The following is a 24,839-nucleotide window of genomic DNA, read 5'->3' on the forward strand; positions in this document are numbered from 1 at the left end:
ATGACACTAAACGGAAGATGAATAAAACAAGGTAATTAAAAAGGATATGAATATCATTTGGTAAGTTACTTTGATAGAGGGCATATCTAAGTCTGGGTAAATGTGTAACGGGAAGAGTATAAGCCCATTTTGGAAGAATAGGGTGCTGTAGATGTTAGCCAAAGAGAGGTTAACTAATTAAGAATGTCCTAAATGATATGGGCATAAATAAGACACAAAGAACAGATAAGGGGGTTACCTCTCTCTCTAAAAGTTAAGCAAAGAAAATGGATTGCGTGGGTGTTTGATATGTAGCAGTGTTATTTAGGTATTTGACTATCTCACACCAACAGTCTTTGGCCATTTTGAGACCTCTATGGCCTTAAAAGAATGATTTCCTAAAAAATATTTCAAAGATAAATGTCTCACTAATCAATACTAATCTTACATCCCTGTTTCCCATATACCAGGTTCTCACTTACCTGGATAGGCCCAATTTGAGATTTCTCCCCCCTCCATCCATGGTTCTCCTTGCTTCAATAAGACTACATCTGACTTCAGATACTGATACCCTGTTTATGGGAAAGGATATAGAACTTGGGCATTAGTGGACATCCAACCATCCTAGAACTCAAGCCCACTACATATGCACTAGAATAGCCAAAATTAAAAAGACTAACATTACCAGGCGTGTCTGGATTGCTTAGTCAGTTAAACGTCTGACTCTTGATTTTGGCTCAGGTCACGATCTCACAGTTACCTGAGTTCTCGAGCCTGGCATCAGGCTCTATGTTGACTGTGTGGAGCCTGCTTGGAATTCTCCTTCTCTCTGCCCCTACCCCGCTTGCGCTCTGTCTCATTCAAAATAAATAAATAAACTTAAAAAAAATGCCAACATTACCAAATGTTGATGGAGCTGCCATAATGCTAGTAGGAAATAAACTGATATAACCTCTATGGAAAACTGCCTGGTGGTATCATCTAAAGCTAAATATACATGTGCCATGATTCAGAAACTCCACTCCTGTATATATACCCAATAGAAATAGAATGTTTATTTCCACTAGAAGGTGTATATAAGAATGTCCATACAGCTTTATTCAATGGCCCAAATCTGAAACAAGCCAGATGACTACCAACAGTAGAATGGATACGTTGATGAATTACTCTAAACTCACTGAATGGAGTATGATGAAACAGTAAGGAGAAACAAGCTACTGTCAATTGCAACAACATGGATGAATTTCACAGATACTATGTTAAACAAAGATGCCAGGGGCGCCTGGGTGGCTCAGTCGTTAAGCATCCAACTTCAGCTCAGGTCATGATCTCACAGTCTGTATGTTCAAGCCCCGCATCAGGCTCTGTGCTGACAGCTCAGAGCCTGGAACCTGCTTCAGATTCTGTGTCTCCCTCTCTCTCTGCCTCCCCCCACTGGTGCATGCTCTCTCAAAAACAAATAAAAAATAAACATTAAAATTTAAAAAAAAAAGAAAGATGCCAGACAATAAAAACTTATATACTGTGTGGTTACACTTAGATGAAGTTCAAGAACAGACAAAACTAATCTATGGTGATAAAAGCCACAAGTTGTTATCACAAGTTGATGAGATAAATGGCAAGGGGTCCATGGGAGCTTGCTAGGGTGCCTGAAATGTTTTATACATTGATCTGGGCAGTGTTTAAATAACATAGGGAAAAAATGCATCAATCTGTACATTTAAGATTCGGGCTATTTACTATATATGTTCTATGTCAACTAATCTTATAAAAACTAGGAACGTAGGCACAGCCCATCATCTTTAACCTCCAAAGAATGAGCAGGATGCATCATCCATTTTCTTTTCATCCAAGTCCACTGGAATATTTGGTGCTCAAAATTAATATTCTTTAGACCTTTATAGCTTGAAATGAAGCTCATTAAATATTCAGAGACCCAGCAGTTTTCAGTAAATAAGAAAGGAAAGGCAGGCAATTGGGTACTCTGGTGGTTTTAATATGTTCATAAGTTCTTTGGCACTCTTCCCCTCAAGAGATTCTCTCCTCCCCTTAAACATGGGCTGGACTTAGTAACTCATTTCTAGTAAACACAAGAAGGTAGAGGTGATGGTATGTGATTTCAGAGACCTGGTCATAAAAGGCACTGTGACTTCCTCCTGGCTTTCTCTCAGCTCACTCTATCTGGGGGAAGTTTGCCATGTCATAAAAACAGGTGCCCATGGTGAGAAATTGAGATCTCTTGCCAATGGACAGCAAGGAACTAAAGGCTCCTGTCAACAGCCATGTGAGTGAGTTATCTCAGAAACTGGATCCTACAGGGGCACCCTGGTGGCTCCATTGGTTGAGCATTTGACTTTAGCTCAGGTCATGATCTTGCAGTTTGCAAGTTCGAGCCCCACATCAGGCTCACTGCTGTCAGCGTGAGCCTGATGTCCCCCTCTCTCTGTCCCCTTTTCTATGCCCCTGCCTCACTTGCATTCTCCTTTAAAAATAAACAAACATAGTGCTTGCTTCGGTAGCACATATACTAAAATTGGAATGATACAGAGAAGATTAGCGTGGCCCCTGCACAAGGATGACATGCAAATTCGTGAAGCATTCCATTAAAAAAATAATAAAAAAAAAAAAATAAACAAACATAGTAGAAAGGGGAAGATGGAGGCGTTGGAGGATGCTGAGCTCACCTCATCCTGCTGATCACTTAGATTCCACTCATATCTGCCTAAATAACCCAGAAAACAGCCATAAGACTAGCAGAATGGACTCTCTGGAGCCAAGTGTAGACAAGAGGCCCACAGAAGAGGGTAGGAAGGGCAGAGAGGCGGTGCATGCTACATGGACTGGTGGGGGGGAGCCGGGCGGTGGAAGGGCAGCCTGCCCAGCAAGGCAGAGCCCCCGAGTCTGACTTGCAAAAGCGGAGGGGCCGGACTGTGTGAGTTCTGACAGCCAGCGGGACTTAACATCGGGAATGTTATAAGTCAACAGCTCTGCTCGGAGAGTGGGAGGGCGAGAGGACACTGGTGTTGAGCCCTGGAAGACAGAGCTCAGCTTAGCAGGGAACAAAGGCACTGGCCAGTGCCATCTCCCGCTCCCATCCCCCAGCCGAAATCCCAAAGGGAACCAGTTCCCGTCACCGAACTTACCTGCACCGCAAACACCCAATGCTGTGCTTCTGTGGATCCATCCCTCCAATGGGTCTGCTTTCCTCCTGGTGCTGCAGGGCCCCTCCCACAGGGGACCACCAATGGCAAAGTGAGCTAAGCCTACCCCTCCCGCCCCTGTGCACTCTGCAGATCCACCCCGGCTAATATGCCAGATCCCATCAAAGCAGCACCACAAGCCTGGCATCGTGAAAGTAGCCCAGACAGGGGCCACACCACTCCACAGTGAACCTGCCCCTGGAGAGGGGAAGATAAGGTACACACCAGTCTGACTGTGGCCCCAGCAGTGGGCTGGGGACAGACATCAGGTCTGACTGCGGCCCTGCCCACCAACACAAGTTACTCCAGACAGCACAGGGGAAGTGCCCTGCAGTTCTGCGCCACCTCAGGGACTATCCAAAATGACGAAACAGAAGAATTCTCCTCAAAAGAAACTCCAGGAAGTAGTGACAGCTAATGAATTGATCAAAAACAATTTAAGCAATATAACGGACCATGAATTTAGAATAATAGTCATAATATTAATTGCTGGGCTTGAAAAAAGTATACAGGACAGCAGAGAATCTATTGCTACAGAGATTAAGGGACTAAGAAATAATCATGAGGAGCTAAAAAATGCTATAAATAAGGTGCAAAATAAAATGGAGGCGACCACAGCTCGCCAGAGGCAGCCTCTGAAGAGACAGAGGAGAGAATAGGTGAATTAGAAGATAAAATTATGGAAAAAGAGGAAGCTGAGAAAAAGAGAGATAAAAAAATCCGGGAGTATGAGGGAAGAATTAGAGAACTAAGTGATGCAATCAAATGGAACAATATCCGTATAATAGGAATTCCAGAAGAGGAAGAGTGAGAGAAAGAGGCTGAAGGTGTACTTGAACAAATCATAGCTGATAACTACCCTGATCTGGGGAAGGAAAAAGGCATTGAAATCCAAGAGGCACAGAGAACTCCCTTCAGACATACCTTGAATCGATCTTCTGCACGACATATCATAGTGAAACTGGCAAAATACAAGGATAAAGAGAAAATTCTGAAAGCAGTAAGGGATAAACATGCCCTAACATATAAAGGGAGACCGATAAGACTAGTGGCAGACTTATCTACTGAAACTTGGCAGGCCAGAAAGGAATGGCAGGAAATCTTCAATGTGATGAACAGAAAAAATATGCAGTCGAGAATTCTTTATCCAGCAAGTTTATCATTCAGAATAGGAGAGATAAAGGTCTTCCCAAACAAACAAAAAGGGAAGGAATTCATCACCACTAAACCAGCCCTACAAGAGATCCTAAGGGGGATTCTGTGAGTGAAATGTTGCAAGGACCACAAAGTACCAGAGACATCACTACAAGCATGATACCTACAGACATCACAGTGACTCTAAACCTGTATCTTTCAATAATAACATTGAATGTAAATGGACTAAATGCTGCAACCAAAAGACATAGGGTATCAGAATGGATAAAAAAAACAAGACCCACCTATTTGCTGTCTGCAAGAGACTCATTTTAGACCTGAGGACACCTTCAGATTGAAAGTGAGGGGATGGAGAACTATCTGTCATGCTACTGGAAGTCAAAAGAAAGCTGGAGTAGCCATACTTACATCAGACAAACTAGACTTTAAAATAAAGGCTGTAACAAGAGATGAAGAAGGGCATTATATAATAACTACAGGGTCTATCCATCAAGAAGAACTAACAATTATAAATGTCTATGCACCGAATACAGAAGACCCCAAATATATAAAACAATCACAAACATAAGCAACCTTATTGATAAGAATGTGGTAATTGCAGGGGACTTTAATACTCCACTTACAACAATGGATAGATCATCTAGATACAGGATCACTAAAGAAACAAGGGCCCTGCATGATACATTGGATCAGATGGACTTTACAGATATATTTAGAACTCTGCATCCCAAAGCAACAGAATATACTTTCTTCTCAAGTGCACATGGAACATTCTCCAAGATAGATTACATACTGTGTCACAGAACAGCCCTTAATAAGTATAAAAGAATTGAGATCATACCATGCACACTTTCAGACCACAATGCTATGAAACTTGAAATCAACCACAGGAAAAAGTCTGGAAAACCTCCAAAAGCATGGAGGTTAAAGAACACCCTACTAAAGAATGAATGGGTCAACCAGGCAATTAGAGAAGAAATTAAAAAATATATGGAAACAAATTAAAATGAAAATACAACAATCCAAATGCTTTGGGATGCAGTGAAGGCAGTCCTGAGAGGAAATTACATTGCCATCCAGGCCTATCTCAGTAAACAAGAAAAATCCCAAATACAAAATCTAACAGCACACCTAAAGGAAATAGAAGCAGAACAGCAAAGACACCCCAAACCCAGCAGAAGAAGAGAAATAATAAAGATCAGAGCAGAAATAAACATAGAATTTAAAAAAATTGTAGAGCAGATCAATGAAACCAAGAGTTGGTTTTTTTGAAAAAATAAACAAAATTGACAAACCTCTAGCCAGCCTTCTCAAAAAAAAAAGGGAGATGACTCAAATAGATAAAATCATGAATGAAAATGGAATTATTACAACCAATCCCTCAGAAACACAAGCAAGTATCAGGGAATACTATGAAAACTATATGCCAACAAACTGGACAACCTGGAAGAAATGGACAAATTCCTAAACACCCACACACTTCCAAAACTCAAACAGGAAGAAATAGAAAACTTGAACAGACCCATAACCAGCAAAGAAATTGAATCAAAAATCTCCCAACAAATAAGAGTCCAGGACCAGATGGCTTCCCAGGGGAGTTCCACCAGACATTTAAAGCAGAGATAATACCTATCCTTCTCAAGCTGTTCCAAAAAATAGAAAGGGAAGGAAAACTTCCAGACTCATTCTATGAAGCCAGTATTACTTTGATCCTAAACCAGACAGAGACCCAGCAAAAAAAGAGAACCACAGGCCAATATCCCTGATGAATATGGATGCAAAAATTCTCAATAAGATACTAACAAATCGAATTCAACAGCATATAAAAAGAACTATTCACCATGATCAAACGGGATTCATTCCTGGGATGCAGGGCTGCTTCAATATTCACAAATCAATCAAGGTGATACATCCCATTAATAAAAGAAAAGATAAGAGCCATATGATCTTGTCAATCGATGCAGAAAAAGCATTTGACAAAATTCGGCATCCTTTCTTAATAAAAACCCTTGAGAAAGTCGGGATAGAAGGAACATACTTAAACATCATAAAAGCCATTTATGAAAAGCCCACAGCTAATATCATCCTCAATGGGGAAAAACGGAGAGTTTTCCGCCTGAGATGAGGAACACGACAGGGATGTCCACTCTCACCACTGTTGTTTAACAGTGTTGGAAGTGCTAGTATCAGCAATCAGACAACAAAAGGAAATCAAAGGCATCAAAATTGGCAAAGATGAAGTCAAGCTTTCACTTTTTGCAGATGACATGATCTTATACATGCAAAACCTGATAGACTCCACCAAAAGTCTGGCAGAACTGATACATGAATTCAGCAAAGTCGCAGGATACAAAATCAATGTACAGAAATCAGCTGCATTCTTATACACTAATAATGAAGCAACAGAAAGACAAATAAAGAAACTGATCCCATTCACAATTGCACCAAGAAGCATAAAATACCTAGGAATAAACCTAACCAAAGGTGTAAAATATCTGTATGCTGAAAACTATAGAAAGCTTATGAAGGAAATTGAAGAAGATATAAAGAAATGGAAAAACATTCCATGCTCATAGATTGGAAGAATAAATATTGTTAAAATGTCAATACTACCCAATGCAATCCCAATCAAAATTGCACCAGCATTCTTCTTGAAGCTAGAACAAGCAATCCTAAAATTTGTATGGAACCACAAAAGACCCCGAATAGCCAAAGTGGTAGTGAAGAAGACCAAAGCGGGAGGCATCACAATCCCAGACTTTAGCCTCTACTACAAAGCTGTAATCATCAAGACAGCATGGTATTGACACCAAAACAGACACATAGACCAATGGTATAGAATAGAAACCCCAGAATTAGACCCACAAAGGTATGGCTAACTAATCTTTGACAAAGCAGGAAAGAATATCCAATGGAAAAAAGACAGTCTCTTTAACAAATGGTGCTGGGAGAACTGGACAGCAACATGCAGAAGGATGAAACTAGACCACTCTCTTACACCATTCACAAAAATAAACTCAAAATGGATAAAGGACCTGAATGTGAGACAGGAAACCATCAAAACCCTAGAGCAGAAAGTAGGAAAAGACCTCTCTGACCTCAGCCGCAGCAATTTCTTACGTGACACACCCCCAAAGGCAAGGGAATTAAAAGCAAAAATGAACTATTGGGACCTCATGAAGACAAAAAGCTTCTGCACTGAAAAGGAAACAATCAACAAAACTAAAAGGCAACCAACAGAATGGGAAAAGATATTTGCAAATGACATATCAGACAAAGGGCTAGTATCCAAAATCTATAAAGAGCTCACCAAACTCCACACCTGAAAAACAAACAATCCAGTGAAGAAATGGGCAGAAAACATGAATAGACACTTCTCTAAAGAAGACATCCGGATGGCCAACAGGCACATGAAAAGATGCTCAACGTCGCTCCTCATCAGGGAAATACAAATCAAAACTACACTCAGATATCACCTCATGCCAGTAAGAGTGGCCAAAATGAACAAATCAGGAGACTATAGACGCTGGAGAGGTTGTGCAGAAACGGGAACCCTCTTGCACTGCTGGTGGGAATGCAAACTGGTGCAGCTACTCTGGAAAAGTGTGGAGGTTCCTCAAAAAATTAAAAATAGATCTACCCTATGACCCAACAATAGCACTGCTAGGAATTTACCCAAGGGATACAGGAGTGCTGATGCATAGGGGCACTTGTACCCCCAATGTTTATAGCAGCACTTTCAACAATAGCCAAATTATGGAAAGAGCCTAAATGTCCATCAACTGATGAATGGATAAAGAAATTGTGGTTTATATACACAATGGAGTACTACGTGGCAATGAGAAAGAATGAAATATGGCCCTTTGTAGCAACGTGGATGGAACTGGAGAGTGTTATGCTAAGTGAAATAAGTCATACAGAGAAAGACAGATACCATATGTTTTCACTCTTATGTGGATCCTGAGAAACTTAACAGAAGACCATGAGGGAGGGGAAGGCATAAAAAAAAAAAAAAGGTTAGAGAGGGAGGGAGCCAAAACATAACAGACTCTTGAAAACTGAGAACAAACTGAGAGTTGATGGGGGGTAGAAGGGAGGGGAGGGTGGGTGATGGGCACTGAGGAGGGCACCTGTTGGGATGAGCACTGGGTGTTATATGGAAACCAATTTGACAATAAATTTCATATTTAAAAAAATAAATAAACAAACATAAACAATTTTTTTAATTAAAAATAAATAAATTGCAACTTCTTTAAAAAAAAAAAAAGTAAAGAAATGGATCCTACTCTGTCAGTCAAGCCTTCAGATGACTGCAGTCCCTGCTAATATCTGATTACAACCATAGGGGACCACATGCCAGAACCACCCAGCTAAGCCCTTCCAAATTCCTGACCTACAGAAATTGTTAGTAAAAATTGTTTGTTTTAAGCTACTAAATTTTGAAGTGATTGTTACATAGCAATAGGCAACTAGTCCTTAGTATCCTCTGAGTGATGTCCTTACCTGTGAGGAATAAGCTTAGGAATTCCCTGAGCCTGTACTGATGGGCTAACAAGGCATAAAGAATTACAAAGCCATGGGATGCTCACACCCAAGCTTGGGTAAACAATATTAGGCCCCTAGAATAAAGCGGGGGGGGGGGGCAAATGCCCCCAGAATAGAAAGGGGGGCAAAAACCCCCTATACAAAGGTATATGAGGTAAGCAAGATTAGGTATTCAGGGAAAAAGCACCCCCAATTTAGTACTATGGCAGAAAGCTGCTTTCACAGGAAGGACCAAATTAGGTAAACAGGTAAATAGGGCTATAGACTGCTGTGCTGCAGGTGATGCTGCCCAGAAGGGAGCTGATTAACAAAAGAAAGGTGCCTTGTTAACCCTGAGGTGTTCTATCTGTCTTATCCCCTGGGCTAGCTAGGATAAACAGACACAGCGCCTCCTGTCTGCTGTTAACAACCATCTGCCCATCTGCCTGGTGCCAGGATTTCGTTTTATATTGAGCCAAACCCCCAAACATCGTATATCTTCAAAACCCCCTTTCCCTCATGCCCATGAGTTAATGTTCACAGATTCATTGTCTCTTCATGCATGCCCATCACATTTGTAAGCCTTATGATCTTAATAAATATGGAGCAAGGTCCCTTATTTGGGGCTCTTGTCTTTTCCCGGACATTAGCCATCTCTCATATTTTAATCCTGTCTCTGCTTTCTTGCTGGCCAAGAAAGAACTTTAGACTCAGAGTCTATGACACTTACCCACTGAGACAAGGTTGCTATAGTTCTCCAGCATCACATCCCTGTACAGATTTCTTTGAGCAGAATCCAGCTGCTGCCACTCCTCCCAAGTGAAGTCCACAGTCACATCCTTGAATGACACAAATCTCTGTACAGGACGTTCCTGTTCAATCTAAAGTGAAAAACGCTATGTGATATGTAAAGCATGTACCAGGAGTCACTGCTGTTTTAATCATGCAGAGTCCATGTTAATAAATTAAAGATGTTTATACTAGGAGGCCAGTTTTACTATGTGGGAGAAGCAGAACACCTATTAGGAAACCTTTGCTATGGAGAATCATTCATCTCTTTCCATCAATAAGCACTTATTAGGCAACCACACAGCCAGCATTATTTGGTGCCCAGAATACTAGTATGAACAAAAGACAGGAAGTTTACAGACTAGTAGATGGAGGCAAACAAGTAAATATATAAAAGCTACAGGGTGTTAAATAAGTTATAATACAAATAGGAAAGAAAGAATGATTCTATTTTGGGAGGTTGAGTTGGGCTTTGTAGAAGATGTAGTTAGGCAAAATGAATAATGAAAAATGTAAAAATAATTTAAAAAAAAGTAAAGATAAACTAACTTTTTTGAAATGTAAAAAATGAATGGCATAAACTCCAGTAAGATATGGGAGAGGAAGAAAGATCATTCTAGATGGAGAAAGGAGTATGAAAAAAGCTATGGCGACATGAAAAAAGAACATGGCAAACTCAAGGAACTTTAAGTACTTCAGAATAATGCTCTCAGAAATCATTTATTCATACGCTGCTTTCACAATTTTTACATATCTGCATGTCACTTGCACTATTACTGACTTAAGAGTTTCAATTCAACTTTTTGACTTAAATTCATGATTTTAAAAGGAAAACACTATAGGGAAAACCAGTATCAGTTCATAAAATGAAGACAACAAAAATCTGTAAAACAAGTATATACTGACGAAATGCCATGCATGAGATTTGCTTTAAAATGCTCTAGAGAACAGGGGTGGCTGGGTGGCTCAGTCGGCTAAGCACCTGACTTTGGCTCAGGTCATGATCTCATGGCTCATGAGTTGGAGCCTCATGTCAGGCTCTGTGCTGACAGCTCAGAGCCTGGAGCCTACTTCGGATTCTGTGTCTCCCCCCTCTCCAATTATATGAAATATCTAGAATAAGCAAACTCACAGAGCCAGAAGTAGTTTTGAGGTGACCGAGGGCTGTGGGGGTAAGGTAGACAAGCGAGTTATCGCTCAATGGGTACAGAGTTTCTGTTTGGAGTGATGAAAAAGTTTTGGAAATAGTGGTGATGGAGTCACACATTGTGAACATAATTAATACTACTGAATTGCGCACTTAAAAATTATTAAAATGGCAAATTTTATGTTATATGGATTTTACCATAAAAAATCTATTGGTCCAAATTAACTTTGAGATAGCATATTATAATAGATCTTGTAGATCTGGCCAAGTGGCAATAATGACTAGGCAGTTAGATTTCAGTGGGATGACGGTGGCTCAGATAAAAACCATGAGGCATGGAATTCAAGCTGAGAAAAGCGAGAAGTAAGAAGTAGGGAGTGGGGTGTAAAGGACACTGAAAACGTGGAGGATCAATGGATCGGAGCTTTGGATGGAAGTGGAGAATTACTGGAGTCAAGGTACTACCGTAAACAAACCAGAAACAGAAATAATGGCCACAATGAAATGCTTGGAGGTACAGTTATTGGTGATTATATATCTAGGATAGGACTATGGAAGTTGGTTGAGATGGGATAGAGGAAAACGATGTCCGGAAATGAGGAGATACGCTGGTACTGGAAGCAGAAGGAGTTAAAGGTCCCCAGAAAAAGACAAGACAGAGCTTCTGTGAGACGTCATTTTAGGCCCCCAACTGTTTTCCCTCGATCTACGCCCTCTGGGTTCTACTTGCCTGTGCACATTTCTTGCAGAGCTTCCTAAGGTTAGAATTAAATGCAAAAACCTCAGTAGTTAAGGATTTTAAGGGAACAAAGGGAATGCAGAAAACTAACAGTCTCTACCAGGCTAGGGAACAGCCTAACCGTAAATCAATGGTAAAACTCCCAGTGCTGTTTCAAAAGTAAGCAAGGCCCTGAATTTCTTACCCAAGGTAAGGAACCCAAGACCCCATCCAGTTTTTACTGGCTCTCAGAGCTTGCCCACAGCCCCTTACCCTTGTCTGACTTCTCCACTATAATGTTAAAGTGTCTGCCCTAAAAGAAGCACAAGCTTCCTCAAGGTTAACATATGATGCATGCATAGGCATGTTTTCTAAGTACGCCTCTACAAACTTCTGCCTGCCTTTACATGCAATGGCAACGCTCCACTTTCTGAATATTCATCCTAAACCCTAAATAAAAAGAGCCCACACACCCCTGCTCAGGGTGTCACAGCTTTGGAAGTTATTCCCTGGGATCTCCTTATCTACTGCAAATAAAAGTTTCCTTTGTACAATAACTCTACCTGGTGTAGTTTCTATCTCTGACTCACCAAGGAGCAAACTCATGTTAGTTCGGTTACAGTACCAAAAGTACGGTGATAATGTGATTTATAATAAGAAATTTATATTTGGTCTTTGTAGTTCCTAGCATAGAGCTCCTAAAACCCTTGGCGGGGTGCCTGGGTGGCTACGTCGGTGGTTAAGCATCCGACTTCGGCTAACCATGGTCTCATGGTTCGTGGGTTCGAGCCCCGAGTCAGGCTCTGTGCTGACAGCTTAGAGCCTGGAGCCTTCTTTGGATTCTGTGTCTCCCTCTCTCTCAAAAATAAACATAAAAAAAATTAAAACCCTTGGAATTTCCTGTGCTGAAAGCGATAAAGTTCTCTTATTATGTTAATGAGATGGCTTGCGGGGGGGGGGGGGGGGGGGGGACGATGGGGTGGCACCTAAGGAGAGGGTGGCTGGTCACCAGGGGAGCCAACCAAGAATAGAGAATTGAAACTTCCAGTTCTACTCCTGATTTTTGGAGAGGGAGGTGGAGTTGGGAGGTTCAATGGATCACCAATGGCCAATGATTTAATCAATCGTGCCCATGTAATAAAGCCTCCACAAAGACCCAAGTGGAAAGAATTCAGAGAACCTCCAAGTTCATGAACCAGAATGCTTCCACATGCCATGTGCCAGGTGCCAGGCCTTGAACTCCATTCTCCTTTGTTCAGGACTCTGTCTTATATGTTTTCATCTGACTGTTGATTTGTATCCTTTAATATCCTTTGTAATAAACTGGCAATCTAGTGGGTAAATTGGTTTTCTGAGTCCTCATTATGAGCCACTCTAGCAAATTAGTAAAACCAAAGGAGGAAGTTGTGGGAACCTCTGTTTATAGCTAGTCAGTCAGAAGCAGAGGTAACAACTTAAGACTAGTGACCGTGTAATGGAACCTCTGTTTATAGCTAGTCAGTCAGAAGCAGAGGTAACAACTTAAGACTAGTGACCGTGTAATGGAACCTGGTCTGGATCACCCAGCAGAAGAACCAAATGGCACTCAGAGATCTTGGAAGGCAGGAGGTTTATTTCACACCAACACGCTACAGGAGATCACTCTCCAGAGGTCTGAGCCCTGAGTGAACAGGGGGAACAATTTATAGTCTGTTACTTCCACATTCCGCATTAGTACTAATCTGGTGCACGTGTGCGGCAAGCAGAGTAGGAAGAAGAACCTGGAAGGGGAGTCTTTGGTTGGGGACTGGAATTTTTCTATCAGTCCTGTCGGCCATCTTATAACAGATTTTTCTCTACCGATCAGAATCTGAAGTGAAGGGCAGTCTTGTGGGAGCCCTTGACCTATAGTATCTGATACTACCTCTAGGTGGGTAGTGATGAGGGAGCATGCGGCAAGCGGGGGGCAAAATACAGGCTGGCACACCATCCCTCCCACCCAGTGGAATATGTGTGATATTCTTGGACACTGCTAGCTACCCAAGAACAAAGGAAAGGGGTTTAAGTGCTTGCCATGGTAATGTGGGAAACTAAGGCAAATGAAAAATTCCCTTACTGCCTATAGCCCACTGACAAGTCCTTGAGATTAGCAGAGTGACCTCCCTCTAGAAGCTCAGCTGCCTCAAGGATGACCCTTTGCTGGGGGCAAAAGAGAACATTAGCTTAACATTATCCCAACCTCGAGGATCCTGTAAGTCTACTTCCTTTATCTCAACTGCCCCAAGATATATGCTGGCAATCATACCCCAAGCTTATGGCCCCCTGATATATATCGGAAGGTTCTCATGACTGTGGTTTTATTAAACAGTAATAAATGGCACTTCCCTAGCAACAGCTAGCCCCTCAAGGTCCTGGAACCTTGCTTCCAAAATTCCTTAGAGACTTACTCTACCCTGATCCTCTCCCAACCTAAGGGCATATAATGAGTTACCCGTCATGACCCCAGTGCAGCTCTTTCTACCCACAGGCCCTGTTCCCATGCTTTGATAAGATCACCTTTTTGCACCAAAGACATCTTCAAGAATTCTTTCTTGGCCGTTGGCTCCAGACCACCCCGCCATCACCCCCAAACTTCATCAGGTAGTGTCAAAATTGAGCTGAATTGTAGGACAGCCAGCTGGTGTCAGAAGATTGCTCGGTGGTATAGGAAAGAACCCCCACACATTAGAATTGGGTGCAGAAGTACAGGTACATAACCCAGTAGTCCCCAGACTTTTAAAATCAGACACTGGATACTGTGATACAATAAGAAATATACATTTTGGTCTTCATCCCTGGCTCCTAGTCAGAATTCCTAAAACTTTTGTAATTTCCTAAGCAATAAAGGTGTGATAAGCATCTTTTGTTCTAGTATTTGGTCTTTGACTCTGGTTCTTGACACAGGGCTCCTAAAATCCTCGGAATTTCTTGGGTGATAGGAGAGTCCTTTGTTCTAATGAGGTGACTCTTGATATTTTTCAGTTAAAAAACAAGCACGTACATCAATAATACATACCTTTTTCAAAAAAAAAAAACCCATAAATTATATACAAACACTTCAACACTGAGATATTATGACATTAAGAATATATGTACGTAATTCTCTTTTCTCCCCATACCCCAGTGCATCATCTTGCCCATCTTCTAGGAATGGATGCTCCCCACTTTGAAGACGACTATACTCACTCCAACTGTGTGCTACATGGTGGGTATAACCAATGGAACATTATAGATAAAAATTCAATAATATATGCCTTCAAATAAAAACATTTAAAACCATATGACAATCATAACCATTAAGATGTTTGCTAGCAGTGTTTAGCTGAGCAATAAACCAACAGAAATGAGCAAATTCACTTGATTTCCACTATCCACGAGGCATACTCACTTGATATACACTTTGAGGGTCTCAACCTATTGCATTTTAAAGGAAAAATATTTGATTATTTATTGGTTAAAAACTGCAAATTAAAATTGATACTATTATGATCTTTAATAATGTTAATTCCTTGGACCAATTTTACAACCTTTAATTTGTTGATCAAGGTAAATTTTTTGGCAGCTATGTACTTGGGCCCCATGATTTTACTGCCTTCAAATTGGATTATGGCGTGTTATTATGCCCTATTGTTATTTTGAGCGACGGTTTAAGAAATAGCTATGGAGAAGCCTCCTACAGAATTTATCAAGGGTTGGTTAAGTGTTAAGGATACTGCCTACTACATCATATGTATGCAGACCCATCAAGAGAATAACTTTAAACCTAAATGACAAAAATGCTTTCATTCCCTCAAGAAAATATCATAATGTGTAATGTAAATCATATCTTTGCGGATGATATCAACTTTAATGAACTATGAAAAACTATGAACTTGTATCACTATATTTCGCATTTCCTTGGTCTAGACCTTCTGTTTTATTTTCCCTGATTTCTATTTATATTTTTTTCATTTAATTGAATTAATTCTTTTAAACTGCCTCAAATACAATGGAAAACAAAATGGGGTATAAATAACTCACTTACCTGAGACTTGGTCATTTTCTGTTGCTCTTCAGAAGGCACAGATATCTGTAAAGACAGAGCTGGGATGAGCAGGGAGGGGATAAAAAGAAGACCACCTTAAGAGTCTGGGCCTGCCCTGTGAATTCCTGCCCCTTTCAAAAGTGTCTTTCAGAGAGACCACAAAAGATTATGCTGTGATAACATCAACTTATTAACTTACAGTTCTGAAAAGGTCAGGTCATGGTATGTTTTACCTTTGTGAATGTGTATTCCTTTATACATTTAAAAAGTTTCTCCTCCTCCTTTGGCCCCATAAATCTATAATTAGATATTTATCCTAAAAAAAAAAAAAAGCATGGACACACATAAAGATATATATGCAAGGATATTCATCACAATGCTGCTTTATCACTACCTAGATGTTCAACAATAGGGACTGGTTAAATCAGTTATGGAAGGACAGAATACTAGACAATCACTAAAGTATCTTAGAGAAGAATTTACAGACTTGAAAAATGTTCTTGTTGTATTACAAAGGAAGAAAAATAGGTTATAAAACAATATATATACTGAAAAGAAATATATTTGAAAGGAACAAAAATATGTCTGAAAGGACATACATCAAAATGTTATGGTTACCTTTGGTGGTAGGATTAAAAGTGATTTCTATTGGCTTGTATTTAGCATTTTCATTTTCCAGTTTTTCTAAAATAAACGGCTACTTTTTAAATTAAAAAAAATTGTTATTTTTAGCAGCTATTGTCCTACTGACCTCTTAACCCAAACTCTTATCAATGAAGTCCTAAAGGGCACAATTCACTAGCTTGATACATTTAATAAGCTGTAACAGTCACTGTCATCAATAGACTTATAGGACCACTTCAAATGTATAGGCTCAGTTCAAATGTCACCTCCTCTAGAAAGCCTTTCCTGGATAGAATCAGCTATTCCTTCCTCTGACTTTCCCTTAGTTTGCAACACTCTGCTACAAGGGCTTCCTGATACAAATTTAGGGCAAGGGAAGATGCAGTCTGAACTAGGACCACAGCAGTGGGAACGGGGAGGACAAATTGGAGAGATGTCAGGGAGGCTAAATCACCATGATCATAAGATTGATTGGACATGGGGAGAAGAAGGCTGGGGAGAAAACTAGATGTCTACAGGATTTTTACTATGGCCATCTGAAGTAAGGGTGACTCTTCATGATGATGAACATAGTAGGATGAGCAGGTGAAGTATGGAGAACTAAGATATATTCTATTTCTATCATGTTAAGATTGAGGTTCTGTGAGTGAACCCCACAGAGATGTGTAGGAGACAGCTGGCTACTGTGAATCTGGAGCTTATTAGAAATGTCTAGGCTGGTGCTATAGATTGGCAAGTCATGGCTTTCAAGGTGGAAGGTGATGCAATGAGTGTGGTTGAAACTGTCCAGAGAGAGCACATGCATTGAAAGAAGACAGGGAGAAAGCAAAGGAGCTTTGAGAGAGGGTTTTTGAAAGACTTTGGCTTGAAGTACTTAGCTAGCTACCAGACAGTAGCAGAGAATATAAACTGCCTCAAGTCTATTGACCAGATAGATCCAAGAGTGGAAACAAAACCTTTGGGGGAAGGATGGGAACTCTCCCTGACCCTCACATCCTTACAGGCATAAACCCATGCAAGAAAACCCAGCACAATATGCGTGTGGAATGCAGCCTGAATGCAAACCGTTACAATTCAGGGCTGGAGCCCCAATCACTAGTCGCAAACCACCTGCTCCCTAAGCTATCACACAGGCTCCTAACAGCTGCCCAATACAGCCCCCCACACATTGACCTAACATAACCCTAAAGACGGATATCTGTCTTCAGGGCCCAACCATTGATTTCTATGTGACCCCAACTCGAGAGACTCAGAATCACAAAGACACGCTCCATCACTAGTCCCACAAATTCCCAATCAGTCGCTGACCCTCCTCAGAGTCCACTACTACCAGCAGCATCACTAAATACCAACCTATACCGGGCGGCAATCGTGATTTGGGGCAGGCCCGCTTAATTACTAACCAAAGACCGAAAATTACGGACCGCTAGAGATGCTCAATCGCTGATCAAACATGATGCCCTTACTCCCAATACCGCAGCCAGTGACTGAAACCTCGTTTTCTGTGAACCGGACCCCTCAACTCCCAGCCTCTCCTGCGGGGACCTCAGCTGAGCGACCAGGCAACCCCCTCCCACCGTGAGGGCTGCGGACTCTCTGGTGTTAACGGCGGAAGCAGGCGCAGCCGTCGACCTGCTTCTATCGCGAGACTTTCCAGGTGTTTAGTCGGGCTGAGCCAGGAAGATTTATATGGCTGCGCCTAGTGGACGGAGAGTGTGACGGAACGGGAGGCGCCATATTTCGAGTAGGTGTTAGTGCCGTACAGCAGAGAATCCTGAGAGCAAGGCAAGGTAGAAGTGGAATACGGGAGCTACAGAAAAGATGTACTGGGACAATGCGGGAGCAACAAAGAATCCCAGGTTTCTGAGGATAGAGTCAGGGAACCGCTCCCGCTAAGATGTGTAGAAAAGAGACACGCAGTGCAAGGTGCAAATAAAGATGGGGAAGTGGGGTGGGGGAATAGGAGAAGCCGCTCCCCTTATTAAGCCAAAGGGGAGCGTGAGGCTCAGCCAGAGTCAGTTGATCTACAACACATTGCCTCACTTCCCCAATATTAGGTATAATAATGATAAAATATGCTTACTGAGGTAGGTTATTTAATTTAGGTTTCATTTGGGGTGGAAAAGTCAGGATGGAGCAGTATTCTCCCTGAGACAGAGCACTGGGAGAGGGAAAGTCAGAATGCTTTCATCTGGTGACCTCCAGCCAGTTATCCTGGAAAATGGAATTCAAATGTTCCCCTCCTGGGAATGCTGTCCCAGATTGGGATGGGAAAACTCAGCCACTGCTAAAGACACCTCAGATGGCAGCAGAGGAGAAGTGTTTGAGGATAAACTCTGAAGGATAATCCAAAACCCCTGAAACCTCCTCTCAACCTGGTCTTGAACTTGCTCTGTGGCTTTGGGCCAGCTGCTTTCCCTCAGTTCTCTCATTTGTCAAGAAGAGGAAGGTTGTGAAATATTCATTTGGGTGTTTCAATGTTTGCTGAAAGCACTTCAGAATCTGCGCAGTTTTTAAAAAATAATAAATACCATGTAATAGTGTTATTACTGTTTAATTAAACAAGGAGACTATTAGGTGGTTCGAATGCCTTAGCAACCCTCCCAAGCAAACCAAAACCTAAGCCTGTAAATGCCTCAAGGTTAAGAAATCAAAACCTAAGGCCAACCAATCACAAATGAGGCTTTCCCAAATAAGACAACTGTTTAAACTATAGGCAATCAAATAATTTCCTTGCTTTGCTTCTGCGTCTTCTCTATAAAAGTCTTGCCTCTAGCTCTTGTCAGTGGAGCACTTCTTACCCCTTGTGATTTGGTGCTGCCCAATTAGAGACTTTTTGCTCAAATAAACTTAAAACTTTTCGTATGTCTTAGTTTGTCTTTGAACATCACTACAGAATATCCAGCCCTAACTAATGCCTAAAGACACTATGGATTAATTCTTGGGGTTCACTCAGCTCTTTAAAGTCATATACAGTGGCCATGATGCTTCTGGAATGTCCTTCCCAACCATATGTCAGGAAAACTTCTATTCATGCTTCAAAACTGGGAGCCAATATCCTGTTTTAAGTTTTTTCCCAGAGTCCCCTGGCATCTATGCCTTTTCATGGGCACAGCTGCATATGCCTTCTACTATGACAGTCATCATTGCCAAGAACTGGGATTTCCAGTGTTTGTCTTTTCTCCCCTTTGGTCTGACAGCTACTCAGGGCAAGCCTGTGTCAGTATCAGCCTAGCTTTCCCTTTTTTGTTAAAAACATATTTATGTCTATTGAGTCCCACCATAATGTAAAGCTCATTCATTCCTTCACTCACACAATTCGTTTTTGTCTTGCTTGGTAATGCAAGGAACGAGCTCAGAATCTGATAGTGACAATGTAGTGTGACTAGTGACCTGATAGAGGCATGACTGGTGCTGTAGGGCATAGTGAGAGGTAAATAACTTGGTCAGGGACTGGAGTGGTAGTGGTGGTGGGGGTGTGGGATGGAGTTTGTCAGGAAAACAAGATTAAGAAGGAAAGTGTCAACAGAACAGCAGATATATACCACTTCTCACATACCTGAGAGCAAAGTGATCCCACCTCTACATCGTTGCTCAGATGGCTCCCTATGTTAGGAATACCCACACACTCCTATATTGGGGGGAGATTCCATGCCAAAAATCAGGGGAGTCTCGTGCCTTGTGAGGTCCTAAATTAATAGTTTTTTACATGTTTAAATAACGCAGGGGTCTGCAATCTACAACACTTAGGCAAATCTGGCCTGCTGTCTGTTTTGATAAAGTTTATAGGAACACAGTAATGCTCATTCATTTAGATATTGTCTATGGTTGCTTTTGTGCTATAATGACACTGTTGAGTAGTTGTGACAAGAATCATATGGCCCACCAAGTCTAAAATATTTGCTGTTTATTCCTTCACAGAAAAAAGTTTGCTGACCCCTGATCCAATTTAATGCTGAGGGAGAAACCATTATTATCCCCTTATACAGAGAAGGAACTTCAGGCACCAAAAGGTCACACAGCTTGTTAGTGGTGCAGCCACGATGTAAACTCCCAAAGTCTGACTGAGAGCTTATGCTCCTAACCACTACGCTACACTACACTTTAACGAATGTCTTTTGAATATCAATTAATTTCTTTTGGTAAAGAGGCAAATGTAACTAATATAATTATCAATATAACTTGTCATCCAAACCAGGACAACTTTGACAGTGAAAAGAGGTGCAATTAGTCACTATATCTGGACATGGGACACAAAGCCTCTCCTGAACAATCTGTGATGTGTGATCACCCTAGAGATAGGAACAGAGATACACAAGACAGAGCAGAATAGATAGACAAAATTATGAAAGATGTTTTATTTTATTTCATAAGCCAAATAAGTGTACTTTCTTGCTTTATAGTCATACACATATACATTAAGAATACTTTCTTGTGAATTCTTATGTTGCTCTCATTAGCTTATGACATTTCATCTTGCTTAAACAATAAAAATAATTCTTACTGCCCAAATACTCCAAGTTATTCATGCTGTATGTGTGTGGGGGGATGGGGGGGGGAGTTCTGTTTAGTATTCCACTCTACTCTCAGGTGGCTTATAAGGTGAGAGGAAACATGGGCCAGACAATCCATAGAAATGGCATTATGCACATGAGGAAAAAAACGTGCAGAATCTTCTGTGCAGCAGATGTGTGCAGATGTGTGATAGCTACTTACTTTGATACGAATTTATAAGCCAAATATTGCCTTCAGTCAATCAAATACAATAAAAATACATCTAAAACTGGTGGTTCTTATAGATTATTCTAGAAAGGATATGCAATCAATCAGGGAAAGCACATACAATGGAAAAAACAAGACACCAAGGATGGAGCCCTGGAAAATTCCAACTGGTGAGGGATAAGAGAAAGAGGGCTTGATGATGGGAACGGAGGAGAGAGGGAGAGAGAAGAAGATCAAGGGGGAATGGTGTCAGAGGAACTAACGGCAAAATATTTCAAGAAGAGGGAAGCATTAAATGTCAGATGCAACCAAAAATCCACTACGATAAGGAAAAAAAAAATGTCCCTTGGATTTGATAAGAGTAAGATGGCCTTTTTAGAAATTGTTTCACAGTAATGATGAAGACAGAGCCCTATGGAATTCTACTGAAATATAAATGTGGACTGAGGAAGTAGAAACACCAAGGTAATACCAATTTTCAAGAAGCTTGTATATTAAAGGAAAGAGAGATGATGAATCAGGTTACAAGCTGGTGTTTTTAATATACAAAATAATTTAAGCAGGTCAAGGACTGAATTATTTCCTGAGACACATATGTCTTCAGACAACTATAAAGACACAGATCAAAAACCCAATAGAAAAACAGGCTGGTACCTCAATAATAATTAAAGATATGTAAATTAAACAATGAACTTTTCCATATTGATAAAAAATTTTTTTTTAATTTTTTTTAATGTTTATTTATTTTTGAGAGAAAGAGACAGAGCCTGAGGGGGAGAGGGACAGAGAGAGAGGGAGACGCAGAATTGGAAGCAGGTTCCAGGCCCCGAGCTGTCAGCACACAGCCTGATGCGGGGCTGGAACTCACGAACTCACGAACTGTGAGATCATGACCTGAGCTAAAGTCAGACACTCAACTGACTGAGCCACCCAGGCACCCCCATATTGATAAAATTTTAAGTTGATAGTATCCAATATGAAAAAAATCAAGTATGGAATTATTCACCCATATGCATAGATGGGTGGCAGACAATCTAGCAATACTCTCAAATTGAATATGTGCCAAAACAACTTGAAAAAAGAAAAACAGGGACGCCTGTGTGGCTCAGTTGCTAAAGTGTCTGACTCTTGATATTGGCTCAGGTCATGCTCTCGTAGTTCATGAGTTCAAGACCCACATTAGCCTCTGTGCTGACAGCATGGAGCCTGCTTGGGATTCTCTCTCCCACTCTCTGCCCCTCCCTACTCTCTCTCTCAAAATAAATAAATAAACTTTAAAAAAAGAAAAGAAAAACAAAGTGGGAGGGCTTACTTTCTTTACCTGACTTCAAAACTTACTGTTGGTTTACAGGAATCAATGCAAGGTAATATTGGCATGAAAGTAAATCAATAGATAAATGGAACAGAGAGTCCAGAAATAGACCTCCACATACATACTCAGCTGATGTCTATTTAACCCTTGGTATCGGTGGTGCCAGTGGTGGGCAGAGATGCCATGTGGAGTTTGTGGCAAGCCCCAATAGGAGAACACCATAGGCTCCTGGAGTTTTGGAGCAAGGCCGGGCCATCTGCAGTGGACAATTAGATGCTTTTGTAAAACATCTCCTTGCATGCTATTGCATCCTGGTAAAAACAGAATGCATGCCCATGGGACACTAAATGACTACTCCACCAGAACTACCCATTATGAGGTAGAACCTGTCAAAACCATCAAATCATGAATTAAGTGGGTTTAGAAAACATCCATTTTAAGGTGGAAGTGGCACATTCAGCAACAGCCGGCATAAGCAAGCCCATGGCACCCACCACTGTTACATCAGCATCCCCTACAAGGACCTCAGGTTGATGCGTAAATACTCTCAGCTCTTTGTGTGCAAAGAACCAGTAGGCAAAAGGAGGCATCACTATTTCAGAAGAGGTAAATAACCCCGATATCAGTAGAAAGTGGGCTATCACACAATGTGGGCAGGGAAGAAAACACAGAACTCAGTGATCCACTTAGTACCTCTGGCCCAACTGTGACTGTAAACGTACAGGTTCAGGTCTGAGAAGGGCATTATGGCCAGTGTCTTAGGTCAGCAGAGGTCGCTGCAAATGGATAGTGGAGAAGTGAGGTGATGAGTTATCTACTATGACCCTGGGACCACTATAGCAGCAGGAGCTGTGGTTTATCCCACTAATCTCTCCCTTCTGACTTCTCCCCACAGGCAAAAAGGGACTCAGGAATTCTGGAGGAAGTACTTCACCGATATATAAAAACCAGTATATCTACACAGAGCAAGGGAAGTAGTGTGATAGACATAAAGTTGCATATCCAGACTCTTCTTTAAGGAAGGACTTGATGTTTGGCTGGGGGGAGTGCACTAAGAAGACAACTTCTAGCTGTCAGCTACTTAGAACTAGGACTCCGTTACAGAGAGCTGCCTCACCCAAGGTCATGCCCTTTGCAGTGCAGCCTGCATCTGGTGAATGAGCAAGATGGGGGTCCAGAGGCCTAATACAGTGAGTGGGAAAAACACTCACTTCAGGGCTCTTCACCAGGTTCGCAGAAGCTTTGTTGGGCCTGCAATGTATGTAAACTTCGTCCTTTGTCCAATCCTGCATTTCCTCCTTCCTTTCACAGATACTGGTTTTTTTTAAATGTTTTGATTTATTTTTGAAAGAGAGCGAGACAGAGCGCAAACAGGGGAGGAGCAGAGAGAGAGGGACACAGAATCCGAAGCAGGCTCCAGGCTCTGAGCTGTCAGCACAGAGCCCAACGTGGGGCTCGAACTCCTGAACCACAAGATCATTACCTGAGCTGAAGTCGGAAGCTTAACTGACTGAGCCACCCAGGTGCCCCTAGAGTTAATGTTCTATAAACACCAATTAGGTCAAGATGTTTTATAATGTTCTTTAGGTAATATATGTGCTTACTAATTTTTCCTTTTTTAAAAATTTTAATTTAAATACCAGTTAGTTAACAGGGTCTTTACTAACGTTCTGTCTAGCTGTTTTATCAGCTGCCTATAGAAGGATGTGAAAATCAATTATGATTGTGGAATTGTTTATATTTCTCCTTAATTCTTTCCACGTTTGCTTCTTATACTTTAGAGCTCTGTTTTAGGTGCATAAATGTTTATGAATGTTTTGTCTTCCTGATGAATTAATCTTTTAATCTTTAAAAAAAATTTTTTTAATGTTTATTTATTTTTGAGACAGAGAGAGACAGAGCATGAACGGGGGAGGGGCAGAGAGAGAGAGAGACACAGAATCGGAAGCAGGCTCCAGGCTCTGAGCCATCAGCCCAGAGCCCGACACGGGGCTCGAACTGACAGACCACAAGATCGTGACCTGAGCTGAAGTCGGACGCTTAACCAACTGAGCCACCCAGGTGCCCCTCTTTTAATCTTTTTAAATTGCCCCTCTTTATCTGTTAATAGTTTCATTGAGAAGTCTGTTTTGTCTGCTATAAATATAGCCATTTATGCCTTTGTATGCTTACTATTTGTGTGATATATCATTTTAATCCATTTAATTTTGACTCGTGTCTTTTCATTTATTTATTTAAAATTTTTACTTTTGAGAGAGTGAGCACAAGTGGGGAAGGGGCAGAGAGGGAGACACAGTATCTGAAGCAGGCTCCAGGCTCTGAGCTGTCAGCACAGATCCCGCCACGTGTCTTGAACTCATGAACTGCGAGAGCATGACCTGAGGCAAAGTTGGACACTTAACCAACTAAGCCACCCCAGCGCCCCTCTGTGTCTTTTTAAAGTATAGATCTTGTGCAGAGCTAAAACTGGGTCTTGCCTTTTTATCCATCATGAAAATCTCTGCCTTTTAATTTGAGAGTTTTGTCAACTAACTTTTAAAGTAATGATTGTTAAGATTGGGTTTAGGTCTACTACGTGATTATTTCTATTGTTTGTCTCCTTTGATTTTCTTCTTTTGCATCTCCCT

At 41.2% G+C, this 24,839-nt stretch overlaps 1 protein-coding gene and 1 non-coding gene across 2 annotated transcripts in view; one reads left to right on the forward strand and one right to left on the reverse strand.

The window, feature by feature from the left end:
• LOC123592544 (zinc finger protein 420-like) overlaps window positions 1-17,818 on the reverse strand; it is a 41,445-nt gene extending 23,627 nt beyond the window's left edge. Inside the window, 5 exon segments of the mRNA XM_045467713.1 lie at window positions 462-551; window positions 9,589-9,739; window positions 15,555-15,599; window positions 15,788-15,870; window positions 16,173-17,818. Coding sequence (XP_045323669.1) covers window positions 462-551; window positions 9,589-9,739; window positions 15,555-15,599; window positions 15,788-15,847 — 346 coding nt within the window. The 5' untranslated portion in view covers window positions 15,848-15,870; window positions 16,173-17,818.
• LOC123593939 lies at window positions 2,483-2,589 on the forward strand. The gene has a single exon (XR_006710614.1). It is a non-coding gene; the product is annotated as a U6 spliceosomal RNA (small nuclear RNA).
• Window positions 17,819-24,839: the final 7,021 nt, after the last annotated feature.

The sequence above is a fragment of the Leopardus geoffroyi genome, chromosome D4, assembly GCF_018350155.1.
Source record: "Leopardus geoffroyi isolate Oge1 chromosome D4, O.geoffroyi_Oge1_pat1.0, whole genome shotgun sequence".
NCBI classification, from domain to species: domain Eukaryota; kingdom Metazoa; phylum Chordata; class Mammalia; order Carnivora; family Felidae; genus Leopardus; species Leopardus geoffroyi.